Source organism: Zalophus californianus, chromosome 2 (genome assembly GCF_009762305.2).
Source record: "Zalophus californianus isolate mZalCal1 chromosome 2, mZalCal1.pri.v2, whole genome shotgun sequence".
NCBI classification, from domain to species: domain Eukaryota; kingdom Metazoa; phylum Chordata; class Mammalia; order Carnivora; family Otariidae; genus Zalophus; species Zalophus californianus.
This window is the reverse complement of record NC_045596.1, coordinates 103,279,499-103,301,676: the sequence shown is the minus strand read 5'-3', so window position 1 is coordinate 103,301,676 and position 22,178 is coordinate 103,279,499. Positions and strand designations below refer to the sequence as shown.

At 36.2% G+C, this 22,178-nt stretch overlaps 1 protein-coding gene across 1 annotated transcript in view; it reads left to right on the top strand.

Moving 5' to 3' along the window:
* Nucleotides 1-16,264, top strand: part of ANKRD50 (ankyrin repeat domain 50) — a 32,088-nt gene extending 15,824 nt beyond the window's left edge. Inside the window, exons 3-5 of the mRNA XM_027599283.1 lie at nt 6,850-7,079; nt 9,506-13,056; nt 14,641-16,264. Coding sequence (XP_027455084.1) covers nt 6,850-7,079; nt 9,506-13,053 — 3,778 coding nt within the window. The 3' untranslated portion in view covers nt 13,054-13,056; nt 14,641-16,264. The remainder of the gene's footprint in view (nt 1-6,849; nt 7,080-9,505; nt 13,057-14,640) is intronic.
* Nucleotides 16,265-22,178: the final 5,914 nt, after the last annotated feature.

Below are 22,178 nucleotides of genomic sequence, written 5' to 3'. Positions count from 1 at the left end.
AAATTTCAGTGGAATATAGGTGGTACTTAAGGGCATTAATAAACTTATGTAGAAAGTGAATGTAAATAGAGAAAGAGAAGATCCAAGATCTAAATATTGATATATTTCAAAATTGAAAGGTTGAGAAGATGTGAAGAAGAGTGTAGCTAGTGTGGTAGAAGGTGAGAGCCAAGTCCTAGAGGAGGGGGTATGGAGGTGGAAGAGCTTCATTTCAGCCTTATATAACAAAATTACACAAATAATGCAATAAATTAATTTGAGAATATGATAACCACTACAAAGAAAACAGTTGAGATGGAGTATTTAGAATAACAGCAATAAGTGATGATGAAGTCTTCTTAAGACATGGTGATCAGAGAACGTATCTTTCAGGAGCAAAATTTGTGTTGAAACATAAAGGACAAGAAATTCTATATGGGGGAACTTTCTAGGTAGAGGGAGAACCAAGTGCATTGGCCTTTAAAAAAAAAAAAAGACATGTTTAGTGTTAGAACTGAAAAGAGAGCATTGTGACTGGAGCAAAAGGGAGGACTCAGGAATGAAACCTAAGATTTTGGCTTAAGAACTTTGGCTTAACTTGGTTAAGTTTCTGCCTTCAGCTCAGGTCACGATCCCAGGGACCTGGGATTGAGTCCCACATTGGGCTCCCTGCTCAGTGGGGAGCCTGCTCTCCTTGTCTGCTTGTTCGCATGTGCTCTCTCTCTCTCTCTCTCAAATAAATAAATAAAATCTTAAAAAAAAAAAAAAGAAACTAGGGGATGATGAGATACATCAAGTGACATTGGAAAGGCAGGTGGGGAAGAACTTATTTGGGTGAGGTCATTTGATAATTGTCTTTCTCTGATTGACTTATTTTGCTTAGCATAATACCCTCTAGTTCCATCCACGTCATTGCAAATGGCAAGATTTCATTTTTTGATGGCTAAATAGTATTCCATATTGTGTGTGTGTGTGTGTGTGTGTGTGTGTATGTGTGTGTGTATCTTCTTTATGTATATACCATATCTTCTTTATCCATTCATCTGTTGATGGGCATCTGGGCTCTTTCCATGTTTTGGCTATTGTGGACATTGCTGCTATAAACATTGGGGTGCAGGTGCCCTTTCAGATCACTTCTTTAAACATATTAAATTTGAACATTTAAATCCACACAGGAGATAGATAGCAGATAGTTTGGGGAATTTTTACTTTTGAGTTTAGGGTGAGGTCAAGGCTAGAAAAAATAACATTTTGAAAGCCATATATTGGCTTCTGGTTCTAATATGAGTGAGTAAGGCATGGAAAATAGTACAAAAGCAAGAAAGTAAAACTATGAGAGAACTATAAGCCCAAACCTTAAATTGAGATGCAGACAAAATTGGCAGAGCATTTATTCTTTAAAATAAGTGCAGACCCTGAATATCATCAAGAGTATATAAAGGTTCGTATTTGGAACCATGGAGACAGGTATAGACCTTTGCTAGAAGTTCCCCTGGACTGAGTTCAGGAGAAAGAAAGAACAAAGAGGGCAGGGAAGAATGAGTCAGACATTTGGGGGTAGTTCGGGAGGGGGTTGTGGTAAGAAACCCTGCCTTATGTGTATCCCCACAGCTTCTGATCTTAATTGGCTGGGGAGAAGTAGAAGCTCAAAGATATTTTTTATGCCTGTAACTCTGAGTCATAAGGAGAACTCTTACAAGCCTGGACACTGGTTACTAACCTGCAGTTGCTGGTCCAGAGGGAACTTACCTTACTGAAGAAGAGCTGTCACAGGTATATAAAAATACATCTCAAGAACAAAAGAGGAAGGAATCTGAGAAGCAGAGCACAAGAAACACTCACCAAAAAAAATGTTGCCATGGAAAAAAATCTATGGCTAAACATACAACCTTAAATGAAAATGTAATTAATAAGAAATTGCCTGAGTTGAACAGTTGCATGAAGCAGAAATAAAAGTGCTTGGAAAGGGGTACTTGGGTGACTCAGTCGCTTAAGCATCTGCCTTGGGCTCAGGTCATGATCCCAGGGTCCTGGAACCAAGTCCCACATCGGGCTCCTTGCTCTGTGGGAAGCCTGCTTCTCCCTCTGCCTCTGCCTGCCACTCCCCCTGCTTGTGCTCTCTCTCACTCGCTCTCTGACAAATAAATAAAATCTTTAAAAAAAAAGTGCTTGGAGAAAAGATGGTAAGACAACAGAATGAGATGAAACATGCCCAAAACATGTCTGAGGGTTTACTCTGTGAAAAGGGAGATATTTCAAATCAGTAGGAGAAAGATAATCTCATAAATAGTTTTGGGTTATCTGTGGAGCCATGTGAAAAAAAAATTGGAACTCTAGGTCACATCTTTATGTCAGAATTAATTTGATTAAAAAATAAAAGTAAAATGTTCAAAGCTTTTGAAGAAAACATGAGGAAATGTTTTTCAAGCTTAGAGTTGGGAAGGCCCCCCAGAAATGTGACATAAAACCCAGGAATCATAAAAGAAAAAAAGACTCTGATATATTATCTGTATAAAAATAAAAAAAGAAACTGCACGTCAAAAAAAAATACATTAAAAAGTCAAAATGAAAAATAACAAATAGTGGAAAAAATTAGCAACAAATGTATTTTCTTAATACTAAGGAGTCCCAAAAAGAGAAAAATTGACAATCTTTTGTAAAATGGGCAAAGGGATATAAAGACACAGTTTAAAGAAAAAGAAATATGACTCCTAGACATATGTAAATGGGATTGGCCTCATGATAAGCAAAATGTAAATTAAAACTACAATGATGACATTTTTTTATGTATCTGTGTAAAAATTAAACAGGCACTCTTACATAGCTGTTGGGAATATATATTTATGTGATTTTTAAGGAGAGTGTTTTGTCAATTACTACCAAAGTATACACAGGTATGCCCCTTAACCTAGCAACTGTAATCCATAGTAATATATATTACAGATATGCTCATACCTTGCAAAAAATATGTACAAGAACATGGTAGAGTTAGACTGAACCATATCAATAATCATATTAAATGTAAATGGTAAATATCCTAATTAAATGGCAGTTTGCTTGGATAAAAATGTAAGATCTAATTATATCTTGCCTTCAGAATACTTTGTGTATAAAGAGACACAGTCTAAATGAAAAAGAATGAGGAAATATATACTATTCTGACCCTAATCAAAAGAAAAAGCTTACGTTAGTATCAGGTGATGTAAATTTTGAAGAAAAGAATACTACCAGGAATCAGAGAGGATCATTTCATAATGCTAAAGGGATCAATTCCTGAAGGATATAACAATCGTAATTGTTTCCTACTAATTACACAACTTCAAAATATCAAAAACTAATACAGTTGTAAGAAGACATAATTATATTCACATCCACACATACATTCTGATATTTTAACACTCCCCTTTCAATAAACAGTAGATCAGTAAGAACAATTGAACAATACTATCACCAAATGACCTAATTGACATTTGTAGAACAGTTTACCCAACAATAGCAGAGTACACATTCTTTTCAAGTGTCCATACAACATTTACTAAGATAGATGTATTCTAGGCCACAATACAAATCTTAATAAATTTAAGGGTATGCAAGTTATACAAAGTATGTTATCTGATCACAGTTGAATTAAATAATGATAATAACACAATAACATAAAAAACCTGGGAAATCCCCAAATATTTGAAAGCTATACAACTCACATCTAAAAAACCTATAATTCAAAGAAGGAATCAAAGGGAAATTATTTTGAACTAGATGATATTGAAAATACTTAAGGGAATTAATAGTATTAAAGGATTATATTAGAAGGAAAGTATGAAAAAATTTTTTCAGTTTTTATTATAAGAAACTATGAAAAGAAGAGCAAACAACTAGTAAGCCAAAGTAACGAAATAATCATCAAATCCTATCAATTTCACCTACCAGATTTCCTTCAAATCCTTATAATATTTGCTATAATATAATTAGTAGACCCTAGTGGTTAAGAGTATAAATGCGGGTCACCAACCACCTGATTTGCCTAGGAGTTGGGGGTGCAGAGGAGATGTAGCTAGTTTCTCAAATCAGTGCTTAAAACTTGGAAAGTCCCAGGCAAACCTTAGGATGAATGGTCCATCTTTGTGTAGGTTCTGGAGTCAGACCTGAGACCTGAATCCCTTCCTTTAACTTTGAACAAATGACTTAATCCTCATGTGCCTTGATTTCCTCATCTGGGAATGGATATTATAATAGTACTCATCTTAAAGAGTTTATGTGAGAATCAAATGAGTTAATGGATATGTAAAGTACTTAAAGCATGTAAAACACTGAATTAAAGTTAGCAGTGGTGCTACCCCATTTTTTTTATAAGCAGTGGCCTCCCAACTCACTCTTCCCTTGTAGACTTACCCTGCTTCAGGCTTTCCTTCAAATACAGCCAGTTACCTTTATAAACACAAATATAAACATCTCAGTTTCCTGCTTAAAGTACTTCAGTGGCTCCTTAGTACCCTTAGGTCACGGTCCAATTTTTGTAATAAAGCTTATAAAACCCAATATTTACGCATTTTCCTAACTTTTCTTCCATACTTTGTTCAGTGGTCTTTCTTTTCTTCAAGATTTTGCAGGTGAGGTTGCCACAACTCGATTTTTTTTTTTTTTTTTTTTTTGGTCCTGTGTGTTGTCCTTACCCTAGCTCTTTCTCCTGACTAAGCTCCTTTTTTTGGCTTCCCTGAGCTCTCCCCCACCCTATCCCTGTCAAAAGTAAGTTCTAAGTTGGCCCTCTGTGTACTCTCATAGCACTGTGTGTTACTTCTCAAGTGGCAGTAATTATAGTACGTTACTTTGGTATGTTATATACTATGGTATAAATATTACTATAGTATCTGTTATTCATCAACCTTCTTTGTTCTCATAATAGAGGAAATATATACATAAGGTGCAGTAAAGTAAATTTTCCCAAATTTAGCATATTCCTTCTGTCAGGATTGCCCTTCTTCCTCTTAATTATAATTTATTGTAAAATGTATTGTAAATTTATTACAATTCCTGGAGAACTATAACTTAATTCATCTGAGCTTCTAATACTTGAATATTTCTCTGACAACCTCTGCCTTTCCTCTTTACTTCCCTTGAGTTGGTCATTTATTGATCACATTAGTGATGTTACTGCTTTTTATCATAGCACTGAGCACAATGCATTGAAGTTATTTGTTTTCCATTCCAGACTACAACAATGTCAAGTCTTTATTTAGGATCTCTTATGGGCACAGCACTATGCTAAGTCCTGGAGTACACTCATGAGCAAAACTGACATGGTCTCTGTTTTCTTGATGCTTACAGTGTAAAGGAAGAAATAAGGATTATTGACGTTAAATTAGGAAGTCTAACAATGCAAATTTGATAGTGTTATGAAAGAAATATTGTTAATACTATGAAAGCATATTATAGGGATTCAATCTTGGAAAGGTGACTCTCAGGCTTACAATCGAAGATTAAGGAGGAGTTAATTACATGAAGAGAGAAAAGAAGCACATTTCAGGCAGAGAAAACTGCAAATGAAAAGGTCCTTGTGTGGGATGACTGGGTGGCTCAGTCGGTTAAGCGTCTGCCTTCGGCTCAGTTCATGGTCCCAGGGTCCTGGGATTGAGTCCTGCATCGGGCTCCCTGCTCAGCGGGAAGCCTGCTTCTCCCACTGCCTGCTGTTGCCCCTGCTTGTGCATGCTCCCTCTCTCTGTCTCTGTCTCTGACAAATGAAATCTTCCAAAAAAAAAAAAAAAATGAAAAGGTCCTTGTGTAATTATATCTAATAAAAGTCATTGAAAGAAGGCTAGTGTGGATGGAGTGGTATTGTAAAAAGGTTGCTCTGGCTGCAGTAGGAACTCTGGGGAAGTGGTTGGAGACATGTAACATACAGAACATACAGGTGATTATGGTGGCCCAGGTGAGAGAGATGATGGTAGCATGGAGTAGGATGATGATGTTACAGACTGAGGTGGGTTTGAGAGATTTTTATAAAGAAATATTGGTAGGACATAGTGATAAATTAGATCTTGGTTGCTATGGGATTGAAAGTTTGAGAGTCGTAGAAAGTATTATCTGTAAATTTTTGGTATTCATAACTAAATGGATTATGTCCCTTTCAGTGCCTTATTCGGCACATGACATGCTTAAGTAAGTATTTGTTGAAAATGAATGAGCGTTGTTTCAGTGAAGAAAATGTTATATTCGATTGCAGTATAAGTTATGAGTAGGAAATGCTTGTTCTGTTGAATTAAATCTAGTAATTTGTTCTTTAACATTGAAATTTAAACATAGACCAAACAGGACGTAGATTATAGTAATTTTTGTACCATTTTTTAAAAATAAAATTTGTGCGTGACAAGCTAGCATAGCCTGCAGTCCATTTTGTAAGAGAAATCATAATGAAACATTTCGAAATGATGCGGGATACTTGGTATTTTCTTTTTATTAAAGTGGTCCCCAAAGGTTTTTTTTTTTTTTTCCTTTGCAACACATTTTAACTTGGTTATAAGCAATTCAGGCTTTTTATTGGTGATTCAAAAAATCAGGAAGGGAATATTGAAATGTGGTTTCCTAAAGTTCCTACTGTCCTCCTCATTATGCTGAATTACTAACACACACACTCTCTCTCTCTCTCTCTCTCTCTCACTCACTTTGTTGTGGAAAATGTTGTTACTGAAAATGTGAACTATTTAGGACTAGTATCTCAAAGTAAGGAACTGAAACTTGTACGATAGTTTTATTTCTAAAACCTTAATTTATGTATTCTTAAATATATATTTATAAGCTGTATGACTAATGTTTGAATGATAAACTAAACATCATAGCCAGTAACATTCAAAATGTTCATTTGGGTGTGTTGTACAGATGTGTTCTGCTCCCTCTTTTGGGAATGAAGCCTCCCCAGCAGAGCTTGTATCTGCTTGTGGACTCTGTTGATGAAGGGTGTAACATCACGGAAGGTGAACAGACATCTACCGGCTTCTCTGGAACTGTTGCAGAGCTTTTAGCTGGTCACCATGAGTTCTTTCCACCGTGGCTATTACTTCTGTGTTCTGCCCGAAAACAGAGTAAGGCTGTTACTAAGATGTTTACCGGTAAGTGTAATTACTGCCACGTATGTATATTGATGTGTTATTGATGTATTTCTAAACTGTCTGTCTTGTCTTCTCAACTATCTGTTGGCATTTTTGTGCAAGTGGCACATTGGTTTAATATTTTTATTTTTTTGGTACATATACTTCCCTGCCCTCATTGTCACCAATATTATTATTCTGAATTATATATTTTTACTTTTATTTCTCCAGATTGACTTTAATAGCATACTTTTTAAAATTATAACTATTAATGATATAAACAAAAAATACTAAATTTGGTTAAAACTTTTAATATAGGAGAAATTTGAAATATAAAATATGCTTTCTTTCCATCCATGAGCATAGCATATTTTTTCATTTATTCAACTTTTTTCCTAGACTTTTTTCAGTTTTCCTTGCCTGTGTCCTCTGTATTTCTTTCTGCTTTTTGCTATTGTTTTAAGATGAAATATATGGGCTTTGAATTGAAAGGAGTCCATTCAGAGTTAAAATTGGTAGGTGTACACCATAGGGAAAGAACATTAAGATTTTTACTAGGTCTAAGTTTCATCCACTCACATCGAGGATTTAACATTGTTGGAAAGAGATTTTCTCTTTCCTGATGTATTCACTACACTAACCAGTAGCATTTTTATTAATGGCTTCAGATTAGAGTCAGTTTAATGAAAATTACTTTGGCCCTTAAGCAGAATCTTGACTGCCTATGAGGTTATTATTGTGGGCTAATGGCAGTTGGTACGTGTTATGGGACTGAAGGAAATAGCCCATTTGAAACCGTTTTGTGCGCAAAGAAATTAATCCTCAAGTATTTTTGAAGATTTTCATACGTATTTATTTATATCTTATATATATTATAAAATAATACATGCTCCATATAGAAAATGTTTTAAATGACAACATACTCAAATATTAACATCTTTCAGGAATAAAGTATTAAGTAACCACTCTAACATTATGTGTTAACTTTTGTGCATGTTACCCACCTAGTTGAGATCATACTTATATCAATTTGACTTCCTGCTTTTCAAAATAAAGTTTAACATTTGTAAGTGTTACTGTATTGTCTTTTTAATGACTATTTTAACGGCTACATAATTTACTAGTGTATCAGTATGCCAGAATTTAGTTGACTTTCTTATTGTATTTCCTAGTCCCTACCCTCACAGATTCTTTAGGATAATAAAAAATTGCAGTGAGCATCAGGTTATAAATACTGGCACACATCCTGTCACCCTGTCATTCTATACTGTCAGCAGCACTAAGAAGTTTCATACCCTGGGAAATATTTTCAGTAAGAGTACAAAAGTGGTTCAACAGAGATATGGTCCAACATTTCAGTAAATCCTGTTTTTATCCCCCTAAAAATGTTGAGCATTTTCCAGCCTTATAAAAATGTGTTAAAGTGCTTTGATAGCAATGTATTAAATTGTGCATATTCATAAGAGAATTGCATATATAATGATTAGAAGTTGCAGTTTTAAAAAAGTAATTATTTTCAGTACTTTAACTCAAGATATTCAAATTATTAACAGATATTTTCAGTTCTGTTTTAATGAATAGATAACCATCATTAATGATAAAATAATTTATTCTATCTAAATTCATATTACTAAGCATTTAGATTTGGAAGAGCTTTATTTTTTAAACTGTAAGCATTTTGTATGTATTCTTTATGAAGGTGTATTTATAGTAGTAATTTAGAGGCAGTGACAGGTAATACTCTAATTGGATATAAATATTCAGTCCCATAATTAAGGCTAGTGTACATTCAGGTATGTGGGTAGAAATATATAAATTTTTCATGTGAAAAAGATCAGCTTGTAAAAACAAGCAAGTGTTATTATCTCTGGCAACCTTTTTTCCTTAGTCATTTGGGAGTTCAGAAAATCTTACCAAGGTGCTTCCATGGATATCTATGTAAGACTTTCTAATGTTGAGTTTGGTATCTCTTGTCATTAAAGTTGAGAGGAGCCCTGAGCCATTAATAGAATAAGAATTAGTTCCATTTGTAGATCAGAAAATGAAACAGTTTATCTACCATTAATGCGTTTTTACAGAAGGAAGAGAAAACTGATTTATATACTCATAGATATTGTGGCACCTGGGTAGCTCATTCGGTTAAGTAGCCGTCTCTTGGTTTCAGCTCAGGTCATGATCTCATGGTTCATGGGATCAAAGCTCCCTGGTGGGCTCTGCGCTCAGCAGGAAGTCTGCTTGAAGATTCTTTCCCTGTGCCCCTCCCCCCACCTGCGCATAAATCTTAAAAATATGTATATATATTCATAGGTGTTAGTTTATTAGTATTGATTTGTTATTGATTTCTTTGCTTATTAGTTTATTATATATTGAGGACATCTTTTTCAAATATATGGCAGCTTCTGTAATCATGTTCAGCTGATGGCATCTACTTTTTTTTGTCTGTTTAGGTTTCCGAAAAATAAGCTTAGATGACCTTCGGAAGGCATATATTGTTAAGGATGTTCAGCAGTATATCCTTCATCGTTTAGATCAAGAAGAAGCTTTGCGACAACACCTCACAAAAGAAACTGCAGAGATGTTAAATCAACTGCACATTAAAAGCAGTGGATGCTTTCTTTATCTAGAACGAGTTCTAGATGGAGTTGTAGAAAATTTTATTATGTTAAGAGAGATTCGTGACATCCCGGGAACTCTAAATGGTCTCTATCTCTGGCTGTGTCAGAGACTTTTTGTAAGGAAACAGTTTGCAAAAGTTCAGCCCATTTTGAATGTGATTCTTGCAGCCTGCCGGCCTTTGACCATAACGGAATTATATCATGCGGTATGGACCAAAAATATGTCATTAACCTTGGAAGACTTTCAACGTAAGCTAGATGTCCTCTCCAAACTTCTTGTTGATGGACTAGGAAATACTAAAATACTATTCCACTATAGTTTTGCGGAGTGGCTTCTGGATGTGAAACATTGCACTCAGAAGTATTTATGTAATGCAGCGGAAGGACACAGAATGTTGGCTATGAGTTATACCTGTCAAGCCAAGAATTTAACACCGTTGGAAGCACAAGAATTTGCATTGCATTTAATTAATTCAAACTTACAGTTAGAGACAGCTGAGTTAGCTCTCTGGATGATATGGAATGGTACACCTGTCAGAGATTCCCTGTCAACTTTAATACCCAAGGAACAAGAAGTGCTACAGCTGTTGGTTAAAGCTGGTGCTCACGTCAACAGTGAAGATGATCGCACATCGTGCATAGTCCGACAAGCCTTGGAAAGAGAGGATTCCATTCGGACATTGTTAGATAATGGAGCTTCGGTAAATCAGTGTGATTCAAATGGGAGAACATTATTAGCTAATGCGGCATACAGTGGCAATCTTGATGTAGTGAATTTACTTGTCTCCAGGGGAGCAGATTTAGAGATCGAAGATGCGCATGGACATACACCACTTACCCTAGCTGCTAGACAAGGACATACCAAGGTGGTTAATTGTTTGATTGGGTGTGGTGCAAATATTAATCATACTGATCAAGATGGTTGGACAGCATTAAGATCTGCTGCTTGGGGTGGCCATACCGAGGTAGTTTCTGCACTACTTTATGCAGGTGTAAAAGTGGATTGTGCAGATGCTGATAGCCGAACAGCTTTGAGAGCAGCAGCTTGGGGAGGACATGAGGATATTGTACTGAATTTGCTACAACACGGTGCTGAAGTCAACAAAGCTGATAATGAAGGCAGAACTGCGCTGATAGCAGCAGCATACATGGGCCACAGAGAAATTGTGGAACACCTCCTGGACCACGGAGCAGAAGTGAATCATGAGGATGTTGATGGCAGGACTGCACTCTCTGTAGCTGCACTTTGTGTGCCTGCAAGTAAAGGACATGCATCAGTTGTTAGTCTTTTAATTGATCGAGGTGCTGAAGTAGATCATTGTGATAAAGATGGAATGACTCCACTGCTGGTAGCTGCCTACGAAGGACATGTCGATGTGGTTGACTTGCTTTTAGAAGGGGGAGCAGATGTAGACCACACAGATAACAATGGTCGGACACCCCTCTTAGCAGCAGCTTCTATGGGCCATGCCTCAGTTGTAAACACGCTTTTGTTTTGGGGTGCAGCTGTGGATAGCATCGATAGTGAAGGTAGGACAGTCCTCAGCATAGCTTCAGCCCAAGGAAATGTTGAGGTAGTACGTACCCTCCTGGATAGAGGGTTAGATGAAAATCACAGAGATGATGCCGGGTGGACACCTTTGCATATGGCAGCTTTTGAAGGTCACAGATTAATATGTGAAGCACTTATTGAACAAGGTGCTAGAACAAATGAGATCGATAACGATGGACGAATACCTTTCATATTGGCTTCGCAAGAGGGTCATTATGATTGTGTCCAAATATTATTGGAAAATAAATCCAACATTGATCAAAGAGGTTATGATGGGAGAAATGCACTGCGGGTTGCTGCATTAGAAGGGCATAGGGACATTGTTGAATTACTCTTTAGCCATGGAGCTGACGTTAACTACAAAGATGCTGATGGGAGGCCTACGCTGTATATTTTGGCCTTAGAAAACCAACTTACGATGGCTGAGTATTTTCTAGAAAATGGTGCAAATGTAGAAGCAAGTGATGCCGAAGGAAGGACAGCACTTCACGTTTCCTGCTGGCAAGGCCATTTGGAAATGGTGCAGGTTTTGATAACCTACCATGCTGACATCAATGCTGCCGACAACGAAAAGCGATCTGCTTTGCAGTCTGCAGCTTGGCAGGGCCACGTAAAAGTGGTTCAGCTTCTGATCGAGCATGGTGCCATAGTTGACCATACATGTAATCAGGGTGCAACTGCACTCTGTATTGCAGCTCAGGAAGGGCACATTGATGTTGTGCAGGTCCTATTAGAGCACGGTGCTGATCCAAACCATGCTGATCAATTTGGACGCACTGCAATGCGTGTTGCAGCCAAAAACGGACATTCTCAAATAATTAAATTATTAGAAAAATATGGTGCATCTAGTTTGAACGGCTGTTCCCCATCTCCTGTTCATACAATGGAGCAAAAACCTCTGCAGTCGGTGTCTTCAAAAATGCAATCATTAACAATCAAATCAAATAGTTCTGGCAGTACTGGTGGAGGGGACATGCAGCCTTCATTGCGTGGTTTACCTAATGGGCCAGCTCATGCATTCAGTTCTCCTTCAGAATCTCCAGATTCTACGGTTGATCGTCAGAAGTCGTCGTTGTCAAATAATTCCCTGAAAAGCTCGAAAAATTCATCTTTGAGAACTACTTCATCCACAGCAACGGCTCAAACAGTGCCAATTGATAGCTTTCATAACCTGTCATTTACAGAACAAATTCAGCAGCATTCGTTGCCACGCAGTAGAAGTCGACAGTCAATTGTGTCCCCATCTTCCACGACGCAATCCTTGGGACAGAGCCATAATTCACCAAGTAGTGAATTTGAGTGGAGTCAGGTGAAACCCAGCTTGAAGTCGACTAAAACAAATAAAGGGGGGAAATCAGAAAATTCCAGCAAATCTGGGGCAGCTGGGAAAAAAGCTAAACAAAATAATTCTTCACAGCCAAAGGTTTTAGAATATGAAATGACTCAGTTTGATAAAAGAGGGCTGACGGCCAAATCCGGGACTAGTGTGCCACCTAAACAAATATCGGCAGAATCTCAGTGCAAAATTATGGTACCTTCAACTCAGCAAGAAATTGGTCGATCTCAACAGCAATTTCTCATTCATCAGCAAAGTGGGGAGCAGAAGAAGAGAAATGGGATAATGACCAATCCAAATTACCATCTTCAGAGCAACCAGGTTTTTCTTGGTAGGGTTTCGGTCCCACGGACAATCCAAGACAGGGGGCATCAGGAAGTGTTAGAAGGATATCCTTCCTCCGAGACGGAATTAAGCCTTAAACAAGCCCTGAAGCTTCAGATTGAGGGTTCTGACCCTAGCTTCAACTATAAAAAGGAAACACCATTATAAAAGGTAACATTTCATCAACATAGAGAATAAAATGTCAAAAGTAGGGTTCTCTCTACTAAGGATGCTCTTTTCCCTAATGGTCACATGGCCAATTCCCTCGCCTAATCTTTAGTCAGATGCCATCCTCTCTTTCAACTACACCTTCCCTTAGCTTCCTTGTGAATTTGAATTGTCCCGCCACCAGCACTCTCTTTTTTCCTTTCCTGCTTTTTGTTATCCAAAGAACTTATTATTTAGCATACTTTATGTATTTTATTTTTTATTATGTTTATTATTTGTCTCTTCCCAACTAAAATGTAAACTCTGAAAGTAGGGATTTTTATGTTTTGTTTTCTGACATATTCCATGTACTTGGAATACTGTTTGGACCTATGGTCGTTTCTCAGTGAAAAGGTATTGAGTAAGTGAATGGAGGAACGAATGAGTGAATGAATAAATGAATGAATGAATAATACTGCTTAATGGATCTCAGATTAAGAATGGCTTCCTATTCAGTCATTTCCCCTCTTAAAAGTTCTTTGATGGTAGTGGAGGGGAGAGGACCATTTCTGTAATATTCACATTTTGGTTTGAATAAAATAGTGTATGTAGTGCTTAGTAGATAGGTAGTCAATGTTAATTTCCTTCCTTTTTCACCCTGGAAGAAGTCAAAAATTTAATCAGCAAAAGGTAATTTTTATTATGACAGATCTCTTAAAAATCTCCCAAGTAAAATTTGCACACACCAAGAATAGGTGAGGAAAGATGGTAAGTTGGATGTATTGGCAAGAGGGTATTTAGAGCCTAGTATATTTAGACATAAGAATTATATGTTTAAACCTCAAAATAAATCATATTTATTAAATAGAAACTTTTCTTTCCACCACAATGGATGCTTCATTAATTACATAGGGGAAGTTAATGAGAAAATATATACATAATTTTATAATAGATACTTTTTTAGAAGCACATTTCTCTCATTAGGTAAATCCAAAGGTTTCGTTAGGAATCTTTGCTAATTTATACTACAAGTATATTTACCCCACTTTGCTTAACTATTTTTCAGCCTCTAACAAAATTGTACTCTAGTAAATTGAAATTTCCTCCTTTCGCTTTTTTTGTCTTTGGAGCTATATTTTAGGGGTATTTTAGGTGAAGCATTATTATAAATTATAAACTTCCTGTGCTTTCTAATAGTAAACACCCTTCAATATGAATCGATGGAGGACTGGTAAGATACCATTTAAAAATAATTTGTGTAAAGTAGTTCGTTCTGCAGTGTGATTTATTTTAAAAATATTTAGTGATGCTACAACCCTCTGACTCTCGTGACATCTTTTGTAAAGGCAAAGTATAAATATATATTAAACAGTAAAACACATGAATTAGGGTAATCATCTTGTGGATTCCTTAAAAGTGATTTTTAAGTTGACTAATGAATCTCTAATAGATGTGTCCACTTTATGCTTTACATAGTAAGTATATATATATATATATATATATATATACACACACACACACACATAATTATATAGGGTGTTAAAACTATGTGTAGTTATATAATAAGTATAATGTAGAAATTAATTTTTTTTTTAACTTTTGCATTAGTTTCCTATTCTGTGAAACAGAAGACATTGTGATTGGAGTGGTTCTTCAGCTACTGGATGAAAACATAAAATGCCTGTTGATTTGCTGAAAAAAAAAGAAGAATGTGATATCTGCAGTACAGTTACCTTAATTACTGTAATGTGCCTAAATAGTAAGGCTGCCTTCTCAATGTAACCCTCTGTGCTTAAAAAATTTCATTTTGTGTGCTTTGTATTCACTACACAAGAATAAGCACTTTTGTTTTTAAATGCAGATATATACTGCAGTTCCCTGATAAAAGATGAAAAAATTTTAAGTTAAGATTTGATAAATGTGCATGTGCCATGATTCAAATATATACGAAAAGGCAGTGTTCTTTGTATTTATTTTATTTTTTCTTTTTTTGTGGCAAACGAAACTTAAAGCATATTGTTTCAGTCACATTTGCATTGTTGTAGTGTATGGCTTGTTTCTTGTATCTTTAAAAATGTTGCTCAATAAAATAAATCATGCAACTATTTTATGTTCAGTACACCTTCAGCATTGGTTGAAAATGTGTTTCTATTTAATAATGCCACATTGAGGTGAAAAATGGTTTGTTGACAGATTTTTAAAAAATAATTCTAGTGTTTTAGGGAGCTGCTCTAAGTATTAGTTTAAATTTGGATTTCCCAGTAGAATCCTCCTAATCTCTGGCTACAGATGACAAAAAGAAAGAAAGAAAGAGAAAGAGAGGAAAAAGCAGACTATAGACAGAACAAAGTTCTGTTTCATTCACTGGGATGCAGTTTCACCTTCCACTCACTTGTCACTCCACCTCCAAGAAGACAGACTATCATTCCTGAGGCATGAAAAATCTCAGGGACAAAGCCATGCCTCAGGGCATGTGTACGTAGGACATGCACCTGTCTGAGGGTAGATTTTTGATCCCTGAACAATTCATTGACTACACTTATCTCTTCTGTCCAGTTAAATAAAATATCGTTTCCCAGCGTAAATTTTCATGCTGGCTTCTCTCTCAGTTGTTTCGATCTTGTAAATCACTGCATGACCAAGATAGCCCCTGACTCAAAATCAGTTGAATCAGTTGTAGTGGTAGTTGGATGTAATACATGCGGTCCTTCACAGATGACACCACTAACCTGTCAGTCTTAGCACATGTGTATTTTTTTATTGATATTTGGTAAACAATAGTGATGGATTTGCACTTTTCTGTCCACATACTCTTTCCTGTTTTCTTCTTTGACCAGTTGCTCACAGGATGACCAGATGGCAGGGTTAAAGATGAAGTCTGTGACCAGGGAAAACAGGTGACTGGCTCAAATGAGCAGGGGACCCACAGCCTTGGCCTTCCAGATGGGCTCTAAACCAGTGAGACTGGCTTAGATGGGTTGTGTGTATGTCTGGAGAGGTTAGAATTGATTGTTGAGAAGCCATGGTTGTGGGTTTGATCTTTGAATAAGCCCCGTGAATTTTAGAAAGCCCAGAAATTCTGTTTTTTCCCATGTGCTGTTGATAAGAAAGAGGAATGAGGAAAGAGAATTTGGAGATTCAGCACAAAAACACTAATACTGGAGAAAAATCTTGAGTAACAGAGGTCGGTAATGTCATCTTCATATATGAAGGACACACGTGATGCATTGTTCACAGAAATAGAAACATGTAATTGGTTGTGATAAGTTTCACTTGAATCTTCGTGTAAGGCTTTTGTTTTATTTTTTAAAGTCAGCGAAACACATTTTGTTTGTGTCATCGGTAAGTCATAGTCAGGAATAGGAGAGAAGTTCAATCGATATTAAGGTGACATGGCAATATTGATAACTCGAATGTGAATGTTTCAAGTATTGAATTTTTGTCCCTATGGGACATTTATTAAATACACTTAATAGGACTCTTGCAAAGTAGCCTTAAAAGTGTTAATGATTCTATTGATAAATATGAATACATACTATTATTAGAACCAATCTTACTCATATCTCAAATACAGTACATTTACATTACTGTAGAAGATGAAGCTCTAATTTCTTATTAGGTGTATTTTTCTTTAGAAGAGAACCCTGAAAGCTGCCAGTTTTTCTATTAACCTTGAATTATTGGAATTGTATTTATTTAATTTTATTGTTTTTTACAAAAATGCACCTTGTGGCCAAAGGGCAAAGATATGATTCATTACATAAGGGATTTATGTTTTTCAAAGAGCTGAATGTTTTCATATCCCTATTATGTACACTTGAAACAGTTGGTAGGAAGAGAATCTGTGGGAAAAATGATTTTCAAAAGTAAGTATACCTCTGGGTGTTTCTGTATTAATTGTATTTTGGAATAGGACAGAACTGGCTTTTAGTTAGGATAAGGATGATAAGGGTGCTGAAGATGCCCTGCTTTGCCTATTTGTTTTTGTGGGGGATTTAATAGCATGACTAAAAATGGCTTTTGCTTCATGAAAAAGACTAAAAAATAGTCCTCTCAATTAAAAATGCCTAAATAGCTATTTTAAAAATCAAAATGTTTAAATTTCGTAAATCACCTGATGTCACTACACGCCTATGACGCCATGTGCTTATAACTTTTTTAACATTCCATCTGCGCCCATTCCCTAAAAGTCATGAGTTGGTAATAAGGGAAGTGATAGAAAATACAGTAATGAATAATTAAAATCTGATTGTACGTAGGAAAGGTTTTCTAAGGAAAATTGACTGGAACTCCTGTGTACTGCAAAGTGCAGCCAGTATCTTTTGTCTCTCTTCCTTATCCCCCCACCTCTACTGGAATCCTTACCAAAAATAATTCACTACTTTAAAAACAGGAGTAAATAATTTTCTCAATATTGTTTGGCTATGCAAATGTTTGTTTTGCTTAATGTTCTCCATTTACACTTCTCAGCAAATGTAGTTGCAGACAAATGCTTTCTTTTTATTTTTTCCTTGGTTTGGGGTATGTAAATAGCCTAAAATGTACATTGAATTTCACATTGTAAAAGTTTATTTTATTCCTTGTATTATATTAAGCAAAAATCCCTATGTATATGAAAGTGCATAATAAATATATTTGCTCTACAGAGGATATCTTGTTTTAATTTTACCCTTGTCCCAGCAGAACATGCATGACATGTTTACAGTGAAAACAACTGTTAGTTTTAAGTTGTTAACTTATTTTAAATAAATACTGAGAAAATGAATTTGGAAACATTTTACCAAAAAAATGAGATATAAAAACTTTACAAAAGAAGGTAGAAAAATAAAAAGATCTAGACTTTGTCTTCCAGAAGCTTCTGTAAGGACTTAGTGTACTTTTTCTTTCTTCCTTGATTGATAACTATATAACTACTGTATCTCACCATGTCAGGCTTCATGATTCGGAAATTGCAGTAAGCCAGTCAGTTGTGTGCATGCATGCCCCTTGGTCATCAGAATATTACGGCCATCTCACATTTGATATTTTGGAGTTTATTGCAAGTATGATCATTCATTTCTGTGTATTCTTCACTTGGTAAAGTTGAGTCACTTCATGATCTGCTTCTCCCACCAGAACACAACATCGTATATATGTATGTGCGTGTGTGTGTTTATATACAATATATTAACTACTCCAGGGAGCGGTTTCTAAAAAGGCCAGCAAGGTATTCTGTGTTAGGTGATTTTGTGATAATTAGAGTTCTGCAGTAATTAACCATATATCATTTATAAGTATGTTGGATTAATAAAAATTTGACTCGAACTTTTTAATAACAGTATTTAAACACAAAGGGCTGGTGTACTTAGAAGAATTCTGAAACAGACTGGTTGACTAAAACTTACATGGAGTTTTCTAGTTGGTGATCCAGAGAAATACACTGTGAGAACTTGGCAATGACTAAGATTGTCACTCCTTTGCCCGAGTAGTTGGAAGGATTCCAACTAATAGTAGTGATACATACTCTGAAGGCTTAGATTCCTGGATTTGGGGGAAATTTTCTTTCATTAAGCAAATACATGCACTAATCCTACTTTCAAGAAAGGGCTTCTGCTGGCTTGTTAGTACAGTAAAATTAAAATTATCCAGTATTAAAATGGAGTCATTCGAAATTTACTGCACATTTAGATTACTACTCTTAAATGTACACAGTCATTACCCACACTGACAAAATTTAAATTACAAGGAACATATTCGTAGAAGAATATATTTCTAATGTTTAGAAGAAGATTTTACTTTCAACTTTTACATATTTTTGGTCTACATGTTAAAAAGTGAGGTAACAAGAGGTCCCAAAAGAATTGATGTACAGCTTTAGTGAGTGTTACTCCCATTTTGTTTGTAAAGTTATGCTGAACTAAAATATACACAGGAAAATACACAAATCTTAAGGCACTGCCCTATAATTTTTTACAAATTGAACATACCTCCTTAGCCATCACCCTGACCAAGATGTAGGCCATAACCATATATCTAAGGATAAACCTCCTGTATCTGAAACTAACGATTATTGTGAAGGTAGAGAGTAAAAGAAACCATGTGATTTTATGAGATTTGGTGGTGATTTAATAACTCCATTAGTAGTTTTTAATAGGTAAAGACATAACAAACATAAACACTGTATACACGCAAAAAAAGAAATGCTATAATTTTGATTAATTCTCATAAAGGCAAGTTATGCATTTCCAAATACCTGCTAAACACCTGCATGTATGTTTTAAAAGCACTGTAAGTTCAGTATATCCAAACCTAAAGCCATCAGTTTTCTCAATAAACACCAATCCTCAACTTTTGTGAATAGTTTTCCACTCTACTTTATAAAGACACTGAAATGGGCTACTGTAGGTGATGCTCTATGGGTGTGGCTTATGCTCAGAAGAGGACCGGGAAATCCCTTCAGGGACCCCTTCTTGGTAGAACAGGCTTTGGTCCTTCCTCAAGAAATTAACCAAGGGATGATGCACTGTTATATATTTTAAGTTAAAATATAGTGTGACTACAATTTTAAATAATAGTTTAATTAGAAAACCAAATATCCATCCTCACTGAATCACTAAGACGGCTCCTACTTTACATATCGCTCTCCCAGGCATGTAGGTTTAAAACTCCGAAGTAACATTACTGCTCTTTGTTTCCAACATGTGTTGCTAGGTCTGAAATGGATTTTTATGTTATACCAGGTTTTCTAAATGCTGCATGTATTCTTCTCTCTTGGCCACTCATAATGCTCATCATCATATTAAAATCTCTGAGAGGTCCTTTAGGAAAAGGTAAGTTCATTTAACTTTGTATATACCAGTGTTTTTTTAAAAAATCTTTTTGATGATAGAGTGCCCTGCTCCACAGTCTTTTAAAGAGCGCCTGTTAAAACATGGGTGAAAAATACATCGCAGAGTCGCCTTGCCTCTCTTCGCTGCTCAGGAGGAAGTAGCCCTCACCCACGGGCTCTCACCCTCGCACGTTTCCCATTCCCTCCTCCCTGCCTGTTGCCGCCATTTTTGGGTGGGCCTCACCTGGCCTCGTCCAACACCCTCTTCACCAGGACTCCTCCCCTCTGTGCTGGGCCTTCTCCAGCCCTACAAACTGACAGCAGATGCGTCTCTGAAAGCATGGCTCTCTTCTCGTCACAGACTCCAGCCAGCCTTGAGTCTGTCTCCTCTGCAGTCTGTCCTTCAGGTAGCCACCAGTTATCTTTCTAGAGCATCACTCTGATTCTGGCTTACACCTTCCCGGAAATCTTCGCTGTCTCCTAGCGTGTCCTACAGAACCGCACGGTTCATGCCTGTCCCGAAAAGCCCTTTCAGACTATCTTTCACCCCTCCTTCCCACTGCTGCTGCTTCCCTGTCCTCTCCCGCTCTACCCCCACTGGCCACGCACCAAACCCTCGGCTCCCCAACCCCCACAGCCATATTTGCTCTTGCTAGAACACTCCATGCTCCTTCTGAGCTATATCTCTCTGCTCACATTGATCTTTGTCCCCATCTCCCAGCCAGAGAGAAGTGCTTTGTAGTTACCGTTGTATTTTATACTTGCCTTTTATGGTTCTTCTTCTGCATTATGCTAAACATATAGTGTCTTCTTTTTTCCCCCTGTAATCTTCCTTCCGGCAGGAATTGAGTCTTACCCATCTTTGTATCTTTTGGATTGTCTCATACATAGTTAAGTGTTCAGTTACTCTTCTTTTCGTGGCACTTTCTCTTCACTCAGAAACAGCTGTGGGAGAAATATTTAAATTCTGTTATTTTTGGTCCACTTGTTAAAACATATTGAGCTTACCCGAGCTCCAAGAGTGATCAAACTTGGTAAGAAATAGTCTGTATTTTCTTATCACTGCTTTCCCATCTGTTTTATTCACTTAGTTTGTATCGAATATAGCAGAAAAACAAGCCAATTACTTATCATTTATTAACATACGCAGCTGACCGATAGCTTTTTAGCTGATAACCTGACCTGACCTCTTTGTAACTGGAGACAATTAAGTGGAATTCAGTTTATTCTTTTAAGAAAAACTTAGTAACTCTCAAAATTGAGAAAACTTATCCATTTGTCCTTTAGTTATGCAGCAAGCAGGGAAAGCTGGTGGTTTTCAGGGATGCAACAAGGGCAAGTGTATGCTGTCAGCCCTGCTCCATATCACAGACACATCGTTCCCTGACCCTTTCCCTAGGAGGCCACTGTAAGTTCGTCTGGTAATGATAATAGTAGGCATTTGATTTGAAACCTGGTAATAACTCATTCAATGTAGATCTTAACAGAACCTGCAATGAAAACCATTGGACATGGCGGGGGGTGGGGAATAGCCATTAAAAATGAAATAAAACTGGTGAAATAAAATTTTAAAAAATGTGTACCAGGATGGAAAACAAAAGAAAATGTGATCTTAAAACAAAAAGAGAGGCTCTAAAAGAGAAATAAGAGGAGATTGTATAAACTAATTAATGAAGACTATGGTTTTGCCTTACTTTAAAGTTCTAAATTCTATTTCATTTGACTTGTGCAAAAAAAGCTTTCATTAAATTTTATTCACATTTATTTTATTATTTGCATTTCTCACATTTATTACTTGTTCTCTTTAATAGTAATCATATTTCCTTTCTATTTAAATTCTTATTTAATAAAGAATGACTTTTAGTGTCCATTCGACATTGAAAATTTGTCATATTGATACTAACTTAAGACTTAAATACAAAGAGAACTTTATCACCTCATCCCTTTGGGTTCTAATGCTTTTCATCTCCATTCCGGGCAGTTGTTTGTGACCAATAATGCAGTCATTTCAGTGCCAGCAACTTCCTATTGGAAGTGACATTTATTTATTTAGTCAGTAAATATTTATTGAATACTTAATAAGCAGTCACCAATAAAGGTGACAAACAAGAAAAACAAGGTTTATGCCCACAAAGCATTTACATTTTAACAGTCTCTTTTTAAAGAAAGAGTAAAAATAGGATATGATTAGAATAAGATTATAAACTCTATGAGAAAAGCGACATATTCTCTTTTATTCACTGCCATATTCCTAGCAGTTCTTGGTATAAAGAGGTGCTCAGTAAATATTAGTTAAATTAGTGAATGAATGCTTTGAAATAGCTTTGTAGCCAGAGAA